At 53.9% G+C, this 20,680-nt stretch overlaps 1 protein-coding gene and 1 long non-coding RNA gene across 8 annotated transcripts; one reads left to right on the top strand and one right to left on the bottom strand.

Annotated features, from left to right (window-relative positions):
- Window positions 1–3,238: 3,238 nt before the first annotated feature.
- On the bottom strand, window positions 3,239–20,331 carry OSM (oncostatin M). 7 transcript variants are annotated; one of them, XM_047828007.1, is made up of 5 exons: window positions 19,586–20,331; window positions 18,032–18,144; window positions 7,112–7,495; window positions 5,436–5,578; window positions 3,239–4,785 (listed from the first exon to the last, which is right to left on the bottom strand). In XM_047828007.1, exons 3-5 carry the CDS (start codon window positions 7,143–7,145, stop codon window positions 4,237–4,239), a joined length of 726 nt encoding a protein of 241 aa, XP_047683963.1. In that variant the 5' UTR covers window positions 7,146–7,495; window positions 18,032–18,144; window positions 19,586–20,331; the 3' UTR covers window positions 3,239–4,236. The 7 variants fall into 7 exon arrangements, with proteins under 7 accessions (XP_047683963.1, XP_047683964.1, XP_047683968.1 ...); XM_047828008.1 differs by having other exon boundaries at window positions 7,112–7,450; XM_047828012.1 differs by lacking the exon at window positions 7,112–7,495.
- LOC125149197 (uncharacterized) lies at window positions 6,314–14,305 on the top strand. The gene is made up of 3 exons (XR_007145834.1): window positions 6,314–6,388; window positions 13,771–13,996; window positions 14,096–14,305. It is a non-coding gene; the product is annotated as an uncharacterized LOC125149197 (long non-coding RNA).
- Window positions 20,332–20,680: the final 349 nt, after the last annotated feature.

The raw sequence follows: 20,680 nt of genomic DNA, 5'->3' as shown, positions 1-20,680 counted from the left end.
TGTGCACCTGCTCAGTAACCGCTTACAATAATGCCGAAATAGTGCAGTGTTTGTGTGGTCTCCTGGGAAATCTGTCACAGCCAGGGCGGTGGGCCAGTTCAGCCCATTGTACAAAGGGGAAAGCTGAGGCTCAACCCAGGAGGTCACACGGCTTTGAGGGCAGAGTGGCTGGGGGTTGAACTCATTTTACTTAACTCTCAAGTATTTTCTCATCCTTTGAGAAAGAGGAGGAAAAAAATCGCATTAATAGTGGTGGACAGTGAAGGCCATGGAGGCGAAAAACCCAGCTCTGCCGTTTGCAAGCTGTGTTTGTTTTGTGGATAGGTAGTAAGTGCACCCCATCCCCACCTTTTTCCAGCAGTGTCCCTGCCCTCTGGGACCCCTGTCCTGGGGAACTTTCCATCCTGTGTGTTACATGTAGTTGACTGAAGGTCTGTCACTTTGAAAAACTTGAAAAAGAAGAAGAAAATCTGGCTTCAAGCTGATGCCTGCAGCAAGGCCAGGACCCCTTTATCTTCCTGAGCCTTTGTCCCTTCACATAACCACTGGAGAGGAAGCATACACTGTGGGCCCACAGGGTATCGCCACTCCAGGAAAATGTGCCTTGTATAGGATCAGCTCCTTCTGTGGCACAAAAGCATTATTTGGGCCCCCGCCCCACTGCCTGTCACACCAATGATTGTGGGAACCCCAGTCTCACCATCAGAGAAAGCTTATTCTGACTTGAGATGCAGACTCTAGAAATGTCACCCTGCAGGCTCTCTGTAGGCCTCCTGTGTTCCCCAGGGAAGCCCCATAAACCCTTCTGGATGGGGAAATCAAGGAGGAGGGGGACTTCGAACTGGGGCTCAGAGCAGAAGGGTAGGATGCTGAGGCTGGGAATGGAAGGGGGAAGTCCAGGCTTCAGGGAAGTCAGGATGCCTACATGGGTTAGGGAGCCAGCAAAGCATGGCTCGAACACAGACATGAGCGGGCAAAGCTGGCCTGGCATGAGAGCAGGGGCCTGGCATGTTACGATGAGGGGTTTGGAATTGGTACCACAGCAGTAGGACAGGAAGGAGTCTCTGAAGGTTTGGGAGCAGAAGATATGGTGGCAGTGACATTTTTTACCATGTCCAGGGAGCCAGGACCTGGCTGGCTGTCGGGAGAGCAGGAGGCATGTGCCAGAGATGGGATGTGGGAGAGATCGAGGGACCTTGTGATCAACGGACAGGGGAGAAGCTGAGAGAGGTGACGGTGAGGACTGGGGCTCTGGAACCTCTGTGGGGGCAAATAGGAAGCAGAAATCAGGTGTGGGGTGGAGGTGACTTTGGCCCTGAGGCCTTTGGCACAGGGCTCCCGGCAGAGGTTCCTAGAAGTCGAGTCTGTAGGCTTGGGAGAGCACCAGACTGGAGATGGCAGTTTGGGGGCACCTGCAGCTGTGGTCTCATCAGGGTATGACATAGAGATGACAAGTCCTCAAAGGTGGGACCCCTGAAACTCCCTCCCCAGATTCTGGAGCTCCCTGATCTGCTTCCTACGGAGTGGGTGCTCTTCCAGCTCAAAGTCAGACACCTCTCCTTAGGCTTATCCACAGAGTAAGGGGTTGGCAAGGGGCCCAGGCAGGGGTAGGGGGCAGCCACCCTGGGCTTCCCAGCTCTTCCTCCACAGACCAACCTCTGCTCACTCCGTGGGCAACCGCACACCTGCCGCAGGGCCAGCTCCCCTTCCGCTCTGAGAACTGAGCGTGCCTGGCTTTCGGCGTCTGCCACCTCCCACCCACAGCTTCCCAGCAACTCAGCCTGAGGAAAGCCCCCCCTCCCCTATGCCGGGGCAGGGCAGAAAAGAGAGAGGCCCGGCCCCCTGCCGTTGGTGGCACCGGGATGGTACCACCCAAGCCAGCCTCTCTGGCATGCTGCTCACTGAGCTCCTACTGAGTGCAGGCCCTGTGCTGGGTGCTGAGGCGGAGCAAAGGGAAGCAGCTGCTGTCTCCACATCCTTGGCAGCTCTAGGCTAGTGTGGGAGGCAGATGGTAAAGCACCACAGCAGGCAAGAGCCTCCCAAGAGGACAGTTTTATGAGGACAAATAACCAAGTTGCTGGACCCAGACCATGGGTGGTAGGGAAGAATAGCTGAAGATGCACTGAGCAAAATGACAGGGAACGGTGTTCCAGACAGAGGGAACAGCATAAGCAGAGGCCTCATGGTAGGACAGAGCCCTGGGCATATCGAGAGCCAAAAGGTGGCCTGTGTGGCAGATTCCTCAAGAGCAAGGGAGAGCCCAGTGGGAGACGGTGGAAAGCTCTTACTGGGGACTTCGTAGGTCACCTGGAACACATTGGGCATTGCCGAGAAGACTATTGGTTGGGAGTCAGGGTCCGGAGTTCTGTGCTGGAGTTCCCTCTGTGATCTTGAGCAAGATGCTTCCCTTCTCCGGGCCTTTTTGATATAAATCAGTGACGCCCCTGGCTCACTATATGCTGATCCTGGAATGCTTGGAGCCTTTGCCCTAGCTGTTTCTGCCACCTGGGGGCCCCACCCCCTCTCCTGTGCCATTCAGGTTTCAGAGTGGATGGAGAGGCTTCACCTCTCCCAGGGCCATGCCTGTTGCCTGAGGTTCTCACTCTATTACATCACCTGATTTCGTTTTGCAGCGCTCATACCCCAATATCCTGAGTTGGTTCTTCTGCATGTCTGTTGCCTGTCTGCCCCCTAGCCTGGGAGCTCTGTGCCCTTAGGGACTCATGACATTGCTGGCCAAGTTACAGAGGTTGAAGAGTAACAGAAGATGCTCTGGCATCTAACAGACCTGAATTCAGCATGTGTCCGCCCTCCCAGAAAACGTGTTCTGAGGACATGGGCAGGTAACTCAGTCTCCCTGAGACTCAGTCTTCTTATCTGCAAAGTGGATCTTATCTATTGCAGAGAGTCCTGCCAGGAGCCCTTCAAGAAACAGGTTCAAGCACACAGCAGGTCACAGGCCACGTCTGAGGCAGGGTCTGTTACTATCTCGTCTATTTCACGTAACACGCATAAGCACACGTACCCCCCAGTCACACACCTACAGGGGCCCACACATTCCAGCTTTCCTCCCTCCTCTCTTGCTCCCAAACCCTCTAGTCCCTAGCATCTCAAGGGAGTCACATTCAGACACAATAAATGCCCTGTTTGAGACACCCCCACGGTCAGGGCCCCCCCCTTCCTCCAAGAGGCTAGATTCCCTCAAATTCTTTCCCACAAGGCAACAGAGAGACACAGGGACTTTAGAAACCAGGCAAGTTTTAAATATATGTTGGCACAATATTAACATTAAATACGTATCATAAATAAGCCTTATAAATAGGAAACAGATAAAAACTGATAAAAATCGATAAATTAATCATACCCCTGCAAAGAATTGGCCCAGCAGCTTCTGGGACTCCCTCGCTTCAGCATGAGAAAATTTCATGATGCACCACCAGGGGGAGGAGCCAGCAGCCAGGACCCAAGACTGGGTACTTCCAGACACTAGGTCTTTACTCCATGTCCATTTGCACTGCATTTGATATCCACTGTATGTCATAGAATCCCAGCTACTGGCAAGCAGAGAGGGCTTTACACGGTCCCAGCCCTCTTGAATCACAAAAAGAAAACTGAAGTCCAGAGAGGTAAGGTGGTCTTCCCGAGGCTACACAGTGAGAGGGGTTGAGCTGGCCCTTGAGCCCCACTTTTAGACACCCTACCCCGATCAGCACTCCTTCTAGGACACTCTGCCTGTGTCACAGCTGCCTAAAATGAGGTCACCCAGATGTCCAGGTGTCTGGCCTGAGACTGGCAATGAGGCATAAGAGGCCAGCTCAGGCCCTGACCTCCCCCTCGGAACCATGCCTCCATGGAAAGGAGGAAGTCTGGGGTCAACAGCCCTGCAAGTCATGAGAGGGAAGGGCCGACAGGCCTCTGGGGAGCAGAGCAGGGGGGGCAGTCAGTCTGGCCATGAGTCAGCCTGTGTCATCAGACCCCTGAATCAATGGAAAGTTAGCCCCGCGTGGCCTGACCTGGCCACCCCACCGAGACTGGGGAACTCAGGGCTGGGGGGTAAATGGTCTAACCCTACCCTCCCCGCCTGGAGGAGGTAGAGGGGCCTGCTTGGCTCCCACCCCTTAAAGTGCGCTTCTGAGGGGGGTGGGGAACAGAGGAGAGCAGGTTTGGAGGCCGGCGGGGATGGGCCATCCTACAGAATACCTGTGAGTCCTTTATCTGCCAGGGGTACCCCTAAGGCTACTGGGGCAGCCATCCTCTGGGCATGAGTCTTTTGTTCCTGATGGAGAGATGCGTCCTGTGCGTCCCCTTCCGCAGGCCCCGGCGGGGGCTGTGTCTCCGGCTCCGACTCGGGCTCTGCCCCCACTCTCGGAATACCTGACCCACTGAGTGCATGAAGCGGTGGTAGCCATGCAGGAACCTGCAGCCCTCCAGCCTGCGCTGAAAGGCGTCTGGGATGGGGGTGGGTGATGGAGAAGCCCCTGGGCCTGTCGGAGTGGACTCAGTCTTCTCCAAGGAGCCTGGAAGCAGCTGGGCCATGCAGTGGATATTGTTCTTGAACCCGCGAATGTTTAACTTTGCTATATTTAGCTTCTCTAAGTCCTGGGCTTTGGGGATGTCCTTCTGTAAAGTTCTCAGTCTGTGCAGAACGTGGCCCAGTGTGGTGTTAAGGATCTGCAGAAATTCCTGCCTGCTGAGCCGCTGCAGGGCATCTTTGCTGGGGAAGACCCCGGGGCGCTCCCGACAGTGTTTCTTCAGACCATCCTTGTCCAGGCCTTGGATGTTGATCTGGAGGGAAAGGAGAATCAGAGGGTGAGTGCTAGAGCCCCCACCACACACACACACACACACACACACACACACACACAATTCTGCTCTGGTCAGCCTTGAAATGCTCAACCTCATGTATCCCATCCAATCCTCCCATCGTACAGATCAGAAACTGAGGCCAGGGAGGAGCAAGGACTCTCTCATCACTGCAGACAGGACAGAAGGATGTTGGGGGGCTGGCGGGTTGAGGTGACTGCACAGGCGGTGATTGTGGTGTGCAGAGTTTGAGTGGGGGTGGGTGGGTAACCTTGAGCTTTTTTAGGAGGACGGGACTCTGTTTTGTTCACTGTTACATCTCTGAGGCCTAGAGCAGGGCACATGGGTAGGTATACAATGGAGTTGAGGTTTTCACTCCGGCCCATTGAGCTGGGAAAGCTGTAACGTCTCCTTGGCATTTCAGAGGAGTGAAGTGCCAAGGAGTGGAACACTCCAAGGCCTGGAGTGTTCGATGTGGCCCCGGAATAACACAGGGACTTGGTTTCCCCACCTGCCCCATATCGAGTAAGGGTTGGGTGAATGGGAGTCGGGTCTCATCTTCTCTGGGCTCACTGCTGCCCTAGGCCTACTATTCTCTGAAACTCAGATGCCACCAGGGGCCAGGCGCTCACATAGGGGTCCAGGAGCATGCTGGTGTGCTGCATGAAGTCCGCCTGCTTCTGGAGCTGCCCAAGGAGCTCTTGGTAGTTGTCCAAACAGCTGCCCATGGCCGGCGTACTCAGGGTACTCAGGAGCAGGAGTCCGAGGACCAGACCTGGGGCAGAGAAGGGGGGTGTCACCTGACTTGGGGAGGCGGGTGGCTTTCAGAAGGGAGGGAACCTAAGAGGGCCTTAGAGGGCACAGCCCATCGTCTCAGGCTTCGTGCCGTCACGGGTGGGGCTGGGCACCGTGTGTGCACAGGAAGGAGCACCTGCTGGGGCCACCACCACCTCCCCCGTGAGGCACTGCCCAGCATCCAAAACAGGGCTGCACTTCACCATGCAGGCCTTTGAGAGGAGGTTTTGGGGCCCAGTTGGACCTCCTGCACTTGCCAATCTTCCCAACCCCAGGATCTGACACATAGCAGCCCAGGTGGGGCTGCTGCCTGCAAGACCTCCGGGTCCCCCCGTAACAGAGCCTGGCCCTCCTTGCAGGTGGGCTTAGCCTGGCAGCAGCCTGGTGCCCTGAGCTATGTCTGTACAAACAAGAGAGCCCCCATTTTACTGACAGGAAAATCAAGGCACTGAAGGAGAAGGGCTCACCCAGGTCACACAAGGCCAGCATTGTCCTCGACCTCTTGCACCTTCCTCTTCTCTCCCTTCATGTCCCACATCTGTCAGGCCCACCAGATACGCCGTGAGCCAGAATGTTCGGGGTGGGAAGAGCATACTTACTACCGGCCAACCTCCCCACACCCACCCCCCAGGCACCGGCAGCCATGTGGTCGGAAGGGGCCTGTGGCGCAATGGCCCGGAAGGCAGTGACACCATGTTCCCTTCCTAAGAACCGTTCAGCTCCTGGGGAAGGATGAGGGGCTGGCCACCCAGGCACGGCGACCACAGGGCACTCCTCGCCACCTCCTCAGGTATCTGCTGCTGGGCTTGGGCAGGGGAGTCCGCGTGAGCACCACATGCACGTGGGACTAGGGTGTCTTCATGGGCGTGTGTCCAGGTCTGTGTGAGGTGAAAGGAAGGAGCTGGCCACAAACAAACGTTGTGCCCTGTCCACCGTGGGGGCCCAGGCTGCATGTGGGGGTTCCCAAGTTGGTGAGATTGAGGGCTCTGAATGACATCACACGGCTCTGTGTGCGCGTCATCCTGTGGGTGTGGCTATGTGTGCTGTGTGATTGTGTGGGTTCTAGGGTCCCTGGGCCTGGCTGGCTGTGTGTATCCATTCCAGACCCTGCAAATCAGGGCAAGAAGGAGGCCTCACCACCCCTCCAGACATCACACTGTTTTCCTCTTGGCTTCTGCAGCTTCCTACTCTATCCAGCACGTCTCTCACCTCCCCTCTGCTTCTCTAGCTTCTCCCCTCAATCTATCCCCTTCCCTCACTCTCTTGTTCCCAGAGCTGCCTCTACATCACCTCCCCTTTAGAAGCCTTCTGGGGATAGTCCTTCTCTACCTTGTAAAGATGCTGTGTTCTCAGTGGACCACTTGCTTTGCCTGACCCTCAGCTCTCCCCCCTTCTCAGCATCCTTCTGGTGCCCAGCCTTTCCAGCTCCCAAAGGACAGAAGGTGCCTCTGCTCCCCGCTGGTGCCCAGGGGCACAGCAAGTGGGTACTGGTGGAGAGGAAGGAAGTACTTACTGAGCTGCGTCCTCCGCATAAGCTGTGCCCGCATGCTGGGGGCCCGAGCTCCGGCCGGCGCCTGCTGGGGGTGACACCTCCTGGCTGGGAGCCCTGCGGGCTAGCAGCCACTTTATGCCCGCCAGGGCGATTGGCCAACACCTCGTGAGGTGGGTGGGGAGCGGAGGGGGGGGAGGGGCAGGCCTTCTGGGAACATGACCCCAAAAACCAAAGTTTCCACGGGCGGCCAATGGGCGCTGGGTGCGGTGGCATGCCTGCTCCTCCTCCTGTTTTCTTCGAATTCGTTCTTCGAGGTCAGCCCCACGCCCAAGGATGATGCAAACCGCAGCCCCAGCCTTCCTGGGATGAGTAGGGAACATGGGGGTCCGAGCCATGTGCAGGGAGCTGTGCCCAGGATAGAGGGGAGAGTGTGCCAACTGGGGCCTCAGAGGGCCTGCAGGCCAGGCTCGGCCCAGGAGCCATCAGCCTCAGCAGCCACTGTGGTTTGGGACTGAGGGGACCGAGACATCTTCCTTCTTGAGTGCCCTTCCCGCCCTCCTGCTGGGGCTGTTGGGACATCTGTGAGCGGAAACCACCGGGCTCTGGGCACAGAGCCAGACCCAGGCTGGCAGCCCCGAGATTGTGGTTCTGGCCCCAGGACCTGCATCCCCCAGTGGGGCTCCCAGCCATCTCCTTTCTCCCATCATGCAAACCCCTTGCAACCAACCTTCTTTATCCCAGGCCCATTGCCCACACCTAGGCCCTTTCTTTACAGACAGGGTCTTCTGGGGGAAAACAGGTGCTTAAAGCAAGAGAAACAGGAGGTTAGGGCTCAAGCAGGCTGACATACTGTGTGACCAGAGGCAAGTCATTTAACCTCTCTGGGCCTCAGAGGCCCCACCTGTAAAAGGAGGGTTCAAACAGTATTTCCTGGCTCAGGCTCACAGAGCTGCTGCTGTCATGGACATAAAAGGCAAAAGTCCTTTGAAGGAAAAAAGAAAGCTGAAAGTCTAATTCCAAGTACTAGCTGTTGAGGGATGGTGTGGGGGGCGGAGGAGATGGGGAAGCTGTGAGCTCAGAGGGGAAGCCAGGGTGGGGGAGTCGCCGTGGTGACGGTTGGGGACCAGGTTTCACTTTCTCTGAAAGATAGTGATTGTGGGTTTGTCCTCAGCTTCTCGCAGACCTCTGGACGTCAGAGTGAAGGAACCCTGGAGACCACGCCTCTCTAGTCTACCTGTTACTTTGCCTAGGGTGAAGGAGGCCTGGGCTAGGGCAGACAAGGGGGCGGAAAGGCTGGCTCAGGCCTGCAGGTCATGCCTGGCACCCGCAGCATATCTACCAGGCCCGGAAGGGGGTCTGTGGCCTGCACCCTCAGGAGCCCGGTGGGGAGGGGGGCCTCGGAAGGCTGGGAACCAGGGTGGGGCCTCTGGAATCCACCAGGGAGGCCCGGGCTGCTCCAGCTGGGGAGAGCATTGGGCCCGTAGAGCCTGAACAAGGAGAGCTGAGGTGGCCAGGAAGGAAGAGGGTCGGACACCCTCCTGTCCATCCATGTCCCCAGCACCCATCATGACCACCAAGGCTATTCCTACCTGTTCTCTCCTCTGTATACACACTTAACATCACTCGTTTACCCATTCAAAAAACTTTTATTTGGCCCTTCTCTGAGCCAGCCATTCCCAAGTGCTAAGGATCCAGTAGTGGGTAAAACCAGACACACCTCCACGCCCAGGAGGCTGTTCGTCACCCCCCACCCACTCCCTGGCACCCCAGCATGGTGCTTACCACACCCACCAGCGCCACCCCCAAAGGCCAGTTCTGGATTCTCCTCCTGAGAACGTCGCTTCTGCTAAATTCCTCATCTCTGTGCCCACCCCCGCAAGACTATTTCCTGGGGCCCAAGCCAAGCTGGGATCCTTCTTCATTTCACATCCCTGATCTCATCTTACAACAGCCCTGAGAGGGAGAGCACCCAGGCAGGGATGCTTTGGCTCCTTTTAATGAGAAAACCGAGAAGCTCGGGGCCTGGCTCCAAGCAGGAAAGCCACATCCAGCAGGAGAGCCTCTTGCCCCTCTCAGCTACTGCGGACCAACCTCCACACTCGGGGGAGAGCTACATGCCTTTACTTTCCCGTCCCCGTGTCACCCTGTGTGGGAATAGTTAAACGGAGGCGACATTCAGCAGTGCCTGGGTGGCTCAGTCAGTTAAGCGTCCCACTTCGGTTCAGGTCATGATCCCGCAGTTTGTGGGCTCAAGCCCTGCCTCAGGCTCTCACTGACAGCTGAGTTGGCTTTGGATTCTCTCTCTCTCTCTCTCTCTCTCTGCCCCGCCTCAACTTGCTCACGTGCGCTCTCCCTCTCTCTCTCTCTCTCTCTCTCTCTCTAAAAAAATAAATAAATAAACTACAAAAAAAAAAAAAAAAAGAAAAAAGAAGAGGGGGCATTCAAACCAGGGCTGTCAAGTCTAAAAGACGACGCTCTGAGCATGTAGCTAACCGAGGTTCAGTGTGCAGGCCCCAGGGACAAAGGCCACCAAAGGCAAAGAGGGCTTCTGTATTAGTTTTCACGGACTGCTGTAACAAAGGAGCACAGATGGCAGGACATAAACAACAGGAAGGCATGTTGGCGCCGTCCTAAGTCTTGAGACCCAGGTGTCAGCAGGGTGGATTTCATCTGGCAGCCTCTCTCCTTGACTTGTAGATGGCTGCCTTCTCATCTCCTCACATGGTTGGCCCTCTGTCTGTCTATCCTAATCTCCTCTTCTCATACGGACACCGGTCATATTGTATTAGCCCCACCCTCCCACAATGACCTCATTACACCTTACCTCTTTGAAGGTCCTATCTCCAAATACAGCCACATTCTGAGGTACAGTGGGGTTAGGTCTTTAACATATAAACTTAAGGGATAAAATTCAGCCTATAACAGCTCGCAAGTGGAGGGCATGGCTGGAGGGCTGCAGGGAGTGGGGACGATGGGGGAGTGTCCAGAGCTCGGTGGGAGGGGACAGTGATGTGTAGGAGGACAGGGAGTGGCCCCAAGGTGAGGAGACCCGGCTGGTCAACAGAGCAAAGCATGAGGGGAAGATGCGTCAGCGTTTCTGGTGAGGTCAGCACCCAGTGACGTCCCTCTCGCCAGCAGGAAAAGCTTGCAACATGGCCCAGCCAGTATAAATAGGATCCCCGACCACAGGCCCGGGCTGTCCCCTCTTCCCGGGCCACGTCAGCTAGGTCCGCGTGATTTGGAGGGGGAAAGAGGACCAGCTTTGTTCCTTAGAACTGCTGTTTCCATGTCTTTCCGGCCCACCCTCCGGCTGTGGGGCTCTACTGCTTTAAATGCAAGAAAAAGACCTGGGGTGACCTTTGTGAGTGGGTCAAAATGGAAGGCAGGAGGCCATTCATCTGGGAAGAGAGACAGTGATCTCTGACCTGTTAGGGTGGGAGGTGGAGATCCATCCAGTTACCGGTCTCAATTTGCTTATGAGCTCAGTGTTCTTTGCCCAGTCACATCCCCTTTCTGAGCCTCGGTTTCCCCTGTGGACTGCAGTGCCACAATTTAACAATCAAGAGACAACCCAATTTTAAAATGGGCAAAGGAGAAATGAATAGGTATTTCTTCAAAACAGACAGACAAATGGCCAATAAATACATAAAAAGCTGCTCATCATCGTTAGCCATCAGGAAAATGCAAAATCAAACCTGCAATGAGACACCTCTTCATATCCACTAGGTGGCTACAATCAAAGACAGACAATAACAAGTACTGGAGAGGACACGGAGAAACCCAAAACCCTCACAGGCTGCTGGTGGGAATGCAAAATGGCGCAGCTGCTTCGGAAGGCTGTCTGGCAGAACCTCAAACCGTTAAACATTAAGAGGTGTCATACACCGAACTATTTCATGCCTACATACACACCCCAGAGACTTGAAAGCATACATTCACACAAGAACTTGCACACAAATATTTATAGCAGCATTTATTCACAATAGCCCCAAGGTGGAAGCAATCCAAATGTCCATCAGCAGAAAACAGATTTTTAAACTGTGGTATATCCATACAATGGAATATTATTCAGCCAAAAAAGGAATGAAGTACAGACACATGCTACAATGTGGATGAGCCTCAAAAACCTTATACTAAGTAAAAGAAACCAGTCACAAAAGGTTGCTGGATGATTCCATTTATATGAAATGTCCAGAATAGGTTAATTCATAGAGACAGAAAGCACCTGAGTGCTCCCCAGTGCCTGGAGAGATCTAAGGATAAGGAGTGACAGCTAATGGGTATGGGGTTTCTTTTGGGGTGATGAAATGTTTTTGAATTAAATAGTGGTGATGGTTGTACAATCTTCTGAATATACTAAAACCCACCGAATTATATACTTTAAAATGGTGAAGTTGATAATTACATATCTTGTATCTCTATTTTTTAAAAAATGCAGTGGTAAGTGCTGTCTCAAGAGGACAGTGAGGGTAATTTGGTGCATAATGCGTGCAAATGCCTGGCTCATAGCAAGTGCTCGATAAATACCCTCCAGCCACTGGGGCAGACAGAGGAGTACATTTGCTTATGTCATAGCATGGCTTTGAGGACGATTGGGAAAGACGACATTACATAAACCCTGGGGTGAGCAAGTATCTACCAGGGCCCTCCCCATGAGGCCAGAGAGGTCACCCTGGGCTGGAGGATCCTTTGGCTTGAGATGTGCCACAGAATTCTTCTGGGACCTGGTGTGTCCACAGTGTGGGAAGCCTCTGTGTGTCCAGTGGCTCCCCCAAATTGGGTAACTGAGCCCCCTTCCAGAGGCCTGAACCTTCAGAGAAATGCAGCATAGAGACAGGGATAGAAGGAACTCACTTCTGTTCAGGAGGCTCACTGTCTTCGGCAGTGGGGCGGGGGGCAGGGGACAAGCATCTACTCTGAGATGGGATGACCAGGAGATAAGAGCGCTGCCCTGCTATCTTCTCTCTGGCTGGCCTAGAACAACCACCCCCCTCACCATCCCCTCTGAGCCCAGGGTCCTCTCTGAGAGATGAGGGGATGGGCGAGATGAACACAGAGGGCCTAGAACCCTACAGGCTGTAAGCACTGAGATATCACTGTAAATAAAAATAACCTTAACCATCAAACAAGGATCACGAAGTCCAATGGAGTCCTGACTTTTCTCATGCTGGCAACATACAACGCCTATTTTGAAACATCACATTCTTGCCAAAAATGTTTTGGTGCCTAGGCACGTGCCATTTGCCCACTGGTAATAATCAGACGTTTCTGGAGCTCTTCTGTGGGCTGCACCCAGTTCTGAGCACTTCCTCCTACAGGCTGGCTCTGTGAATTCTCCCAACCATCCTCACAGAGATCATTGTGTCTATCCTGTAGATGGGGAAACTGAGGTCTGAGAGATAAGGTATTTGACGGGAGGTCACACAGGTGGGAGGGAGCAAAGGCAAGTTGGGCTCCAGGCAGCTGTCCTAGGTCCACACGATTGGCCAGCACACCATACACGCAGTGGCTTGCCCAGAACTCATGCAGCCACATGGCTCAACAAACTTGAAAACAAATGGTTTTCACAGTGGGAAGATGGATATCCACTTGGTCAAGGACCAGCCAGGGAGTGATTGGGTGAGGAGGTCGGTATTTCTACAGGTCTGGGGTAGAAGAGGGGGGCGGGGAATGCCAGTTTAACTGGCAAAAATGCAGGAGAGAGATGCTACAAATTCCACATGGAGAGGACTGCATGAGGTGATATGCAAGCAAGACTGCATAGGTCTGGTTTAGAGAAAAGCAGGTGTGGCTGGAAGTCTTAACAGAGAGGGAGGAAAGTCAGGAGGGAGGAAATGGATCCACCCACCAAATGGCTTTACTGCCATTGCAGTCCCTCCAGGGGACTTGTACAATACAGCCTGGTGCCACCCTCTGGTTTAAAACACTCCCCTGGATTCATGCAGACGTTTGGTGAGGCCAAAGTTATTACCACAGCCACCAGGCCCTGCCCACCCCCCAGCCTCACCCATACCTTTCTAGCCCACTGCCTTCTCTGACTTTCCTCGTCCCTCAGGGGAGCAGAGCACTCACCTCATGGCCTTTGCATATGCTGTTCCCACTGCCTGAACCTCCTCCTACTGAATGAACTGTCATCCAGACATCAAGGTCCAGTCCAAGCTTCACCTCTTCAGGGAAGCCCCCCCTGAACTTCCTCCACCCCAGGCTGGTCCCTGCCCACCCCTGACAAAATTCCAAGAGGGTGTGTGCTGTGGTTGTGGCTCCTTGTTGCCTTTCCAGAGCACAGCACAGTCCACGTCATATAGTAGGTGCTCAATAAATCTTTAGTGAATGGATGAATGCATGACCACAGATGTGGCCATCTGCAGAATCCCCAGGAAAGGTCACCTGTGGCTCCCAGGGTACAGGATCCAGATGTGTCCCTCCCATATCTAGTGCACCTGCAGCCAGGCCTCTGGAAGTTCAGGCCAACCTCACTGCTGGGCAGGAACAGGTTTTTTTGAAGCCTTTCTCATGCCTTCTCTTGGTCATCTTTCCCCAAGGAAATCAGAATTATATCACTCACAATACACCAAAGCACATGATCCTTTTTTAGGAAGCCTGGATTTTAAAGACGCTGACTTTTTCCTTTATAATATTTTTTTAAGTGAATTCAAAATATATTCTTTCACCCACTGCAGATTTCAACACTTTCCTGGAAAACGAACTGAAAAAGAAAAAGACAAGGCATTTCTCCTACTTCCTTTAAAGAATTCACTTCAGAATGAATTCCACATAAGCAGTACCTGACAGCCTGATAGAAAGGGGCCAGTCTTCACTAGAGGGCACAATCCTACATTTTGCAAAAAGAGACAAATCATGGTGGCTTTTCAGTCCCTCACTCAACCTATATTTAAGGAATTCACTGTATGTATCAGGCACCAGGCTAGGTATGGGGTAGAGATCAGCAAGAAAGACTAGGCTTATAGGTAAGTGAATTTGTTGTGAATGTCTTTTAATGTCCAGGTTTTGAAGGGTGAATAAACATACAAGCCAACATCCAGCATGAGGAAGGATCTGGAAGACCCATCATCTGTCAGCCTGCTCATTTCTCACCCCAGGGCATAGGAGGGAGCGCCCAACCCTGCCTGGCCCTTCGTGGTACCTTGGAATCCAGCACTACACCTATGTACTGAGCAGAACCAATCATAATCCTTTCCCAAGACTGATGTCAGACTCAGGGGACATGCCTCCCTTGCACGGCCAGGGTTTCTGAGCTGGGATGTCACCGGTCTGATGCCAAGAAAGGTCACTTTCCCAACTCCATGGGGTGGGGTGGGGTCCCGTCAAGTGGGTGACAACATGGCTGGCACAGCCAGGGAGGCCAAGAGACTTCCTTGAGTCCCTGGTCTCTGCCTGAAGCCAGGACCAACCCCTTGGCTAGTTCCAGCTACACGGGACAATGATGTCAATCTATTTTCTGCTAGTTGAACTGGTTTCCTGGCACTTGCAGTGGGGAGTCCTTTGTCCTGCCCCAGTATGAGGATGGAGGCAGGAGGGGTGGAGGCTACAGAGGAAGTGGGGTGGGCTTGGAGCCTTCTCTTGGTGCCAGCTGCTGTGAAAGCTCAGAACCTCTGCTCAACAGAGAAAGCAACTGGAGAAAGATGGGTACAACCAGCCAGGGTCCCCATGGGAATGTCTATGATAGTCCTGGTGCCAAGGGGAAGTCCAGGACAGAGGCGGGACTCACTAGCAGGGATGCCTGGAGGAAATGACCTGGGAAAGGTGCTGTGGAAGACCTGCCTTCTTCTTCCTCTTGTTCTTGGGGAGATGCCAAGGAAACTCTGGGTGTTTATCTTTTTTTTTAATGTTTATTTTTGATAAAAAGAAAGTATGAGCAGGGGAGGGCAGAGGATCTGAAGTGGGCTCTGCACTGACAGCAGTGAGCCCAATGTGGGGCTCAAACCCACAAACTGCAAGATCATGACTTGAGCCGAAGTCAAACACTCAACCAACAGAGCCCACCCAGGTGCCTCTGGGTGCTTATCTTGATAAGAAAAAAAAACAGATCCTGCAGCTCCAAGGGGAGAAAAGGCCATCAAAGCTTGCTCTGTCCAAAGGCCTACTGGTGGACAGTAGGGTGGGCACCCATTCCATGGGTGATGGGAGTGTGGCCAGCTGGGGCCAGGACACCTTGTCCACAGAACAAGCATGTGAGGAAGAGAAGCGGAACTGTATGGCAGTAAACACAAATGTTGGGCACCCTCCCCTAGTCAAGAAGGCAGAGCTTAACAGCCAAAAGGTGGGAACCCAAATGTCCGTCAGCAGATAACAAATTTTTAAAAAGTGGTGTGTCCATGGGGAAGGTGGGTGATGGGTATTGAGGAGGGCACCTTTTGGGATGAGCACTGGGTGTTGTATGGAAACCAATTTGTCAATAAATTTCATATATATAAATAAATAAATAAATAAATAAATAAATAAATAAAAGCTAAAAAAAAAAAAAAAAAGTGGTGTGTCCATACAATAGAATGTCATTCAGCCACAAAATGGAATGAAGTACTAATACATGCCACCACCTGGATGTACCCTGAAAACATCAAGCTGAGTCAAACAAGCTAGAGGCCAAAAGTCACTTATTACAGAATTCTTTGTGATATGTCCAGAATAGGGAAATCCAGAGATAGAATGTAGATTGGTGGCTGCCAGGGGCTGGTAGGAAGAAGAATGAGTGACTATTGATGGGTATGGGTTTCCTTTTGGGGTGACGAAAATGTTCTAGAACTATACAGGTGGTGGTTGCACAACACTATGAATGTGCTAAACGCCACCGAGGTATTCACTCTAAAATGGTCTGTTACGTACTATGTGACTTTCACCTCAATTAAAAAATTTTGGTGGGGGGGGCACCTGGGTGGCTCAGTTAGTTAGGTGTCTGACTCTTGGTTTCGGCTCAGGTCATGATCTCATGGTCTTGAGATTGAGCCCTGAGTCAGGCTCTGCGCTGACAGTGGGGAGGTTGCTTGGGATTCTCTCTCTCCCTCTCTCTGCCCCTCCACTGCACGTGTGCGTGCACTCTCTCTCTTTCTCTCTCTCTCCCAAAATAAATAAACATTATTATTATTTTTTTTTAAGGCAGAGCTTAAAAGTTCTGGCAACTCCAGAAAAACCAAGGGGCTGGAAAGCAGTGAGTCAGCGGCAAGGGAGCAGGAGAGAGTCAGAGGCCTCCCACGGCCCCTCCTGTTACAGCCTGGTTAGCACTTGTCCCAGAGCTCTTGTTCATTGACTTAGAGAAGGCTCACCTCAGCTTAAAAGGCCGGGGCATGCCTGCTCAGGACAGGGCCTGACAGCTGCCCCGGGGAGAGGATCCCAGTTTTGGGGAAGAACAAGTCTAGGGTGAGGCACTGGAGGTCAGAGCAAGCAGAAGAGCTGATACGGCCAGGAGGTCTCAAAGGCACACCTCCCAAGCAAGGGTCTACCCAAGGCTGGTGATCAGGGAGGGAGGGGACACACTAAGATTTTGTTGGGGAAAATGTACTTGTGCAGCCAGATGACAGCGAGACCTTTAGGAAGTCTGGGGAAGCGCAGGTGAGGACAACTGTGGGCTGAATCAGGGCCCTGGCAAGTGGGGAGGGCCAGGCTGTGGAGGACACTGGAGCTGGGAAGCCGGGGGGGGGGGGGGGGGAGGGGAAGGGGGTCGATTCCTCTGTGTCCTGGTGGAGGGCCCACGTTGAGGGGCAGAAAGGCAGGCCAAGCTTGACTTCAGGCTGCAGACAGAAGAGGAGGGACAGAGGAGGAATGGGCAGAGAGGTAAGAGGGAGACCAGGGAGGCTGAGGCAGCTGGGGCAGAGGGTGAAGGTAGAAGGGTAGGATCGGGGGGCACCCAGCACAGCCCATCAGTCCCCTGGTGACTGCAGGAAGCTGGGCCTCCTGAGATTAGGGAGAGGCAGGGAGGCCTGAGAAGATGTGGGTCCGGGGAAGGAAAGTGGACAGGAAGGCACACACGGACACACACCTGAACATGAAAACACAAGATGCAGATACGTGCACAGGCACACGCAGACATAAAAAGCTGCCATTCCACAGACAAAAGCAGACATATAGAAACCAGTACCACAAGTGCTCACACGTTCACATACAGTCACAGATGCACACTCCAGCCATGCCTATGCGGGCACACGCAGAAATGGACCCAGGCACGCAGCTGATGTTCATATGTAATTGGATGTACATTTGGCCATAGACAGAGGCACAGGTACACACTGGAATACACTGACATGGACACAAGTGTGGACAGACAGACACACTTTCTGGCAAAAACAGGCTTATCTGTAGAGACGCACACAGAGGTCTGCACTGACCGCAAGTACAGCCCTGTACATGCACACCCACACGGAAGACACCCATGCAGCACACACATCTACACGGCATCATGACCAACCGTTCTACACAAAAGAAGCTCTGTGCACCCCTATTCGAGGCACCGTGGCTCTAGAACCCCGGCACCAGGGCCCGCCTGGGAAAGTGAGACACAAACCGCGGCCATTGCGCAACACACCTACTGGGCCCAGCTCAAGGTCAGGGAGGAGCCAGGGCCAGTCCTCTCGTGCCTGCCCACGCACTCACTGCCATCGGCGGCAGACACCAGCCACCGACAACGGCCAGCCACCGACGTAGACAGCTGGGATTGCAAGGGATCTTGCAAAATCATCCCCATCCCTCAGGGTTCAGCTAAAGTGTCCCTTCCCCCACGGAACCTCTCCAGGCTGTGGCCACTGTTAGCCTTTTTGAATTCTGGTTTTTGCCGTGCCCAGCTCTGTGACCTTGGGCAAGTCACTCCACCTCTCGGTGCTTTGTTTCCCCCTACGTAGAGCGGAAGGTAATGAGAACGTGTGTTGAGTACATGAGCACATCCCTTCCCACCTCTTGCACAGATGGGAGAAGCAGCTTCCCGGTACTCACAGTCAGCTGGCTGTAGAGGGGGCTGCCCTCCTGCCTCCTGCTTGGTTCCTTCCCACCAGATGGGATCTTGGGGCCAGGTGGAACATCGAGAGGGTGTGGGTGTATTCTCCTTTCTACACAAAACCAAGAAGCCAGCTTTGGAGCAACTTGGCAATAAGCACGGGACCATACAGCCCTGCCTGGCAGGGGTAGGGACGACTTTAAACCCTGAGTTTCTGCTCAAATAATTTCAAAGAGGACTTACAAGATCATTTCCTCTGCATGGGCATGCAAAATCAGAAAGGGTGGAAATGAGCCACTGACTCTCCCCGCCTGAGGTTTCCTCATCTCCTGTCCCCACCCACCCAAGAGCCCCCCACCTAGGTTCACATCCTCCCAGCAGATGTCAGACACTGGGCTGGCAGTCAGAGGGCTAAGAGCACCTTCCTACTCCCCAGGAGACTGTGGGTACGGTTTTTCCCAGACACAGGCTACCATCTTTATGAGGATGAGCACTCAGGCTCCGCAGTCTGGGACCTTGACCCTTGAACTCAGGAATGGCTGTGCTGATGTGGACAGGTGGACTGGGGCTCCCAGGGTTGGAAGGACAAGGAGGTGGACTGTGTGCCAGTGAGCACATCCCAACCTCAGTTCTGAATGACCCAAGCTGAGCTCAACTCCAGGCCTGGGTTGACCATACTGACTTCCTTTGTTCTAGAACCCTTCAGGGGCCTGGGTGGGACCAAGAGGTGATTCTGGGAGCCCCCCACCTCAGCTTGGGACAGTTTAAGGCCTGTCTATCTAATGGTACCCAGAGCATCAGCCACATGTGAGGTCCAGAGTCATGTTCCCTCTCAGCTGAGTGTGCCCCAGTCACCTCCCAAGCCCTGTGCCCTGACCCCAGGTGGGTCCTGGTCTTCCTGGCAATCTCAGAGCAGATCTCCCCATTTGTAACCTGCTGAAGGCCAAGCTGACTCAGTGAGCCCCAAGGACTCTAATGCCCTGGGAGCTAAGCCCCTCCACACAGACTCACACATATGTGGCAAAGAGACACACGTGAGCTCTAGGCCTGGGTCCAAGTCAGACTAGCCCACTGGGGCATGCCGGTGGCCCCCCTACCTGTGGGCAGCATGCCAAGAACTAACCAATGCCAGGTTAAGACCTGGTCTGAGGGACTGGGCAAACCCTGATGCCACCTGGAAAGCCGGGATGACAGAAACATCCAAATCAGTCCATGACTCACAGGGACTCATAAGCAGACAGACGGACAGAGTCCCCAGACCTGAACATGGGGCCCAGGAGCTCTCTACCTGCAGGTCAGGAGCCCTAAGGATTCTGGTGTTAAAGCCCCCACTCAGCCCAAGACATCCCTTGAACCAGGGCCCAGGGTGAGCCCTCCAGAGAGAAGCCAGAACTCCCCAATTTCCCCCCAAGTCAAACTATAAAACAATGCCACCTTCCCAGGGCCAAGAAGAATAGGGATCCTGAAGGAGCTGCCTCCTAGATCTTGATACACATGAGGAAACAGAGGCTGAGGGGAAGGAGATGGTCTAGGGTCCCCGACCGCTCACTCACCAGGCTGGGCTGTGCTCTCTGCTCCTTGATCTGTAGCCCCTGGGTCCCAGGGGTAGGGCGGGCACACTGCCAGAGGCCTGGCCCCCGTTCTGGCTTTTCTGGGGAGCCACTGCAACCTCTGAATACGCCGAAGTCACACCCTTCTTCCTTTCCTGAATGTGGGCGGGTCTGGGCTGAGGGTACCTGATAACCTCCCCAGCACATCTGTAGGGCCCCATCTGGCCACAGTGGAATCCCAGTCTTGTGGAGCAGGGAGGCAGCCCCTCTGTGACAGGAAACCCGGGCCCACATGTGCTGAGCCTCTGGCCCAGGAAGGTACATTGGGTTCCAGGTGGCCTCCAGGCCCCAGTCCTCTCCTTCTGGCCAGGGGAAGCCCAGTGTGTGGACTCCCAGGTCCCCACTCTGGCTGGTCCCCCTCCTACCACTACTCCAGGAGAGCCCTGGTGACAAGAACTAACTGATTTTTTGGTCAACAGGGACTCCTGTGTGGGACCTCCAGGACTCAGGCATGGTCTAAAAGCAAGCAGGCAGCAGTCTAGAAAAAAGGTGCTTTTGGGCCCACCTTGGGGTGGCAGGGAAGGCTGGAGGACTTCCAGGGGGGATGGTCTGGGAATCTCTAACCATGTTCAGAACCTTCTGGACTATTGCAAAACAGCAAGAAAGGAAGAAAGAGCCACCTGGAAAGCCGGGACGCCTGGGTGGCTCAGTTTGTTAAGCGTCCGACTTCAGCTCAGGTCATGATCTCACACTCTGTGAGTTCGAGCCCCATGTCGGACTCTGTGCTGACAGCTCAGAGCCTGGAGCCTGCTTCAGACTCTGTGTCTCCCCCTCTCTCTGCCCCTCCCCTGCTCATGCTCTGTCTCTGTCTCAAAAATAAATAAAAACATAAGAAAGAAAGAAAGAAAGAAAGAAAGAAAGAAAGAAAGAAAGAAAGAAAGGAAGAAAGAGGCTGGGCTTCAGAGGCAGGTAGCCTTGGATGGGAATCAGGTGACCTTGGCTAAGTCACATCACCTCTCAAGGCTTCGGTTCTCCCCGAGGCGAGAACTGAGTCAGGTGAGCCCAGCCAGAGCCAGCTACACAGGGACAGACCAGGAC

This window comes from Prionailurus viverrinus, chromosome D3, assembly GCF_022837055.1.
Source record: "Prionailurus viverrinus isolate Anna chromosome D3, UM_Priviv_1.0, whole genome shotgun sequence".
Lineage (NCBI taxonomy): Eukaryota > Metazoa > Chordata > Mammalia > Carnivora > Felidae > Prionailurus > Prionailurus viverrinus.
The sequence above is the reverse complement of the archived record's forward strand: the minus strand, read 5'-3'. Positions and strand labels throughout refer to the sequence as shown.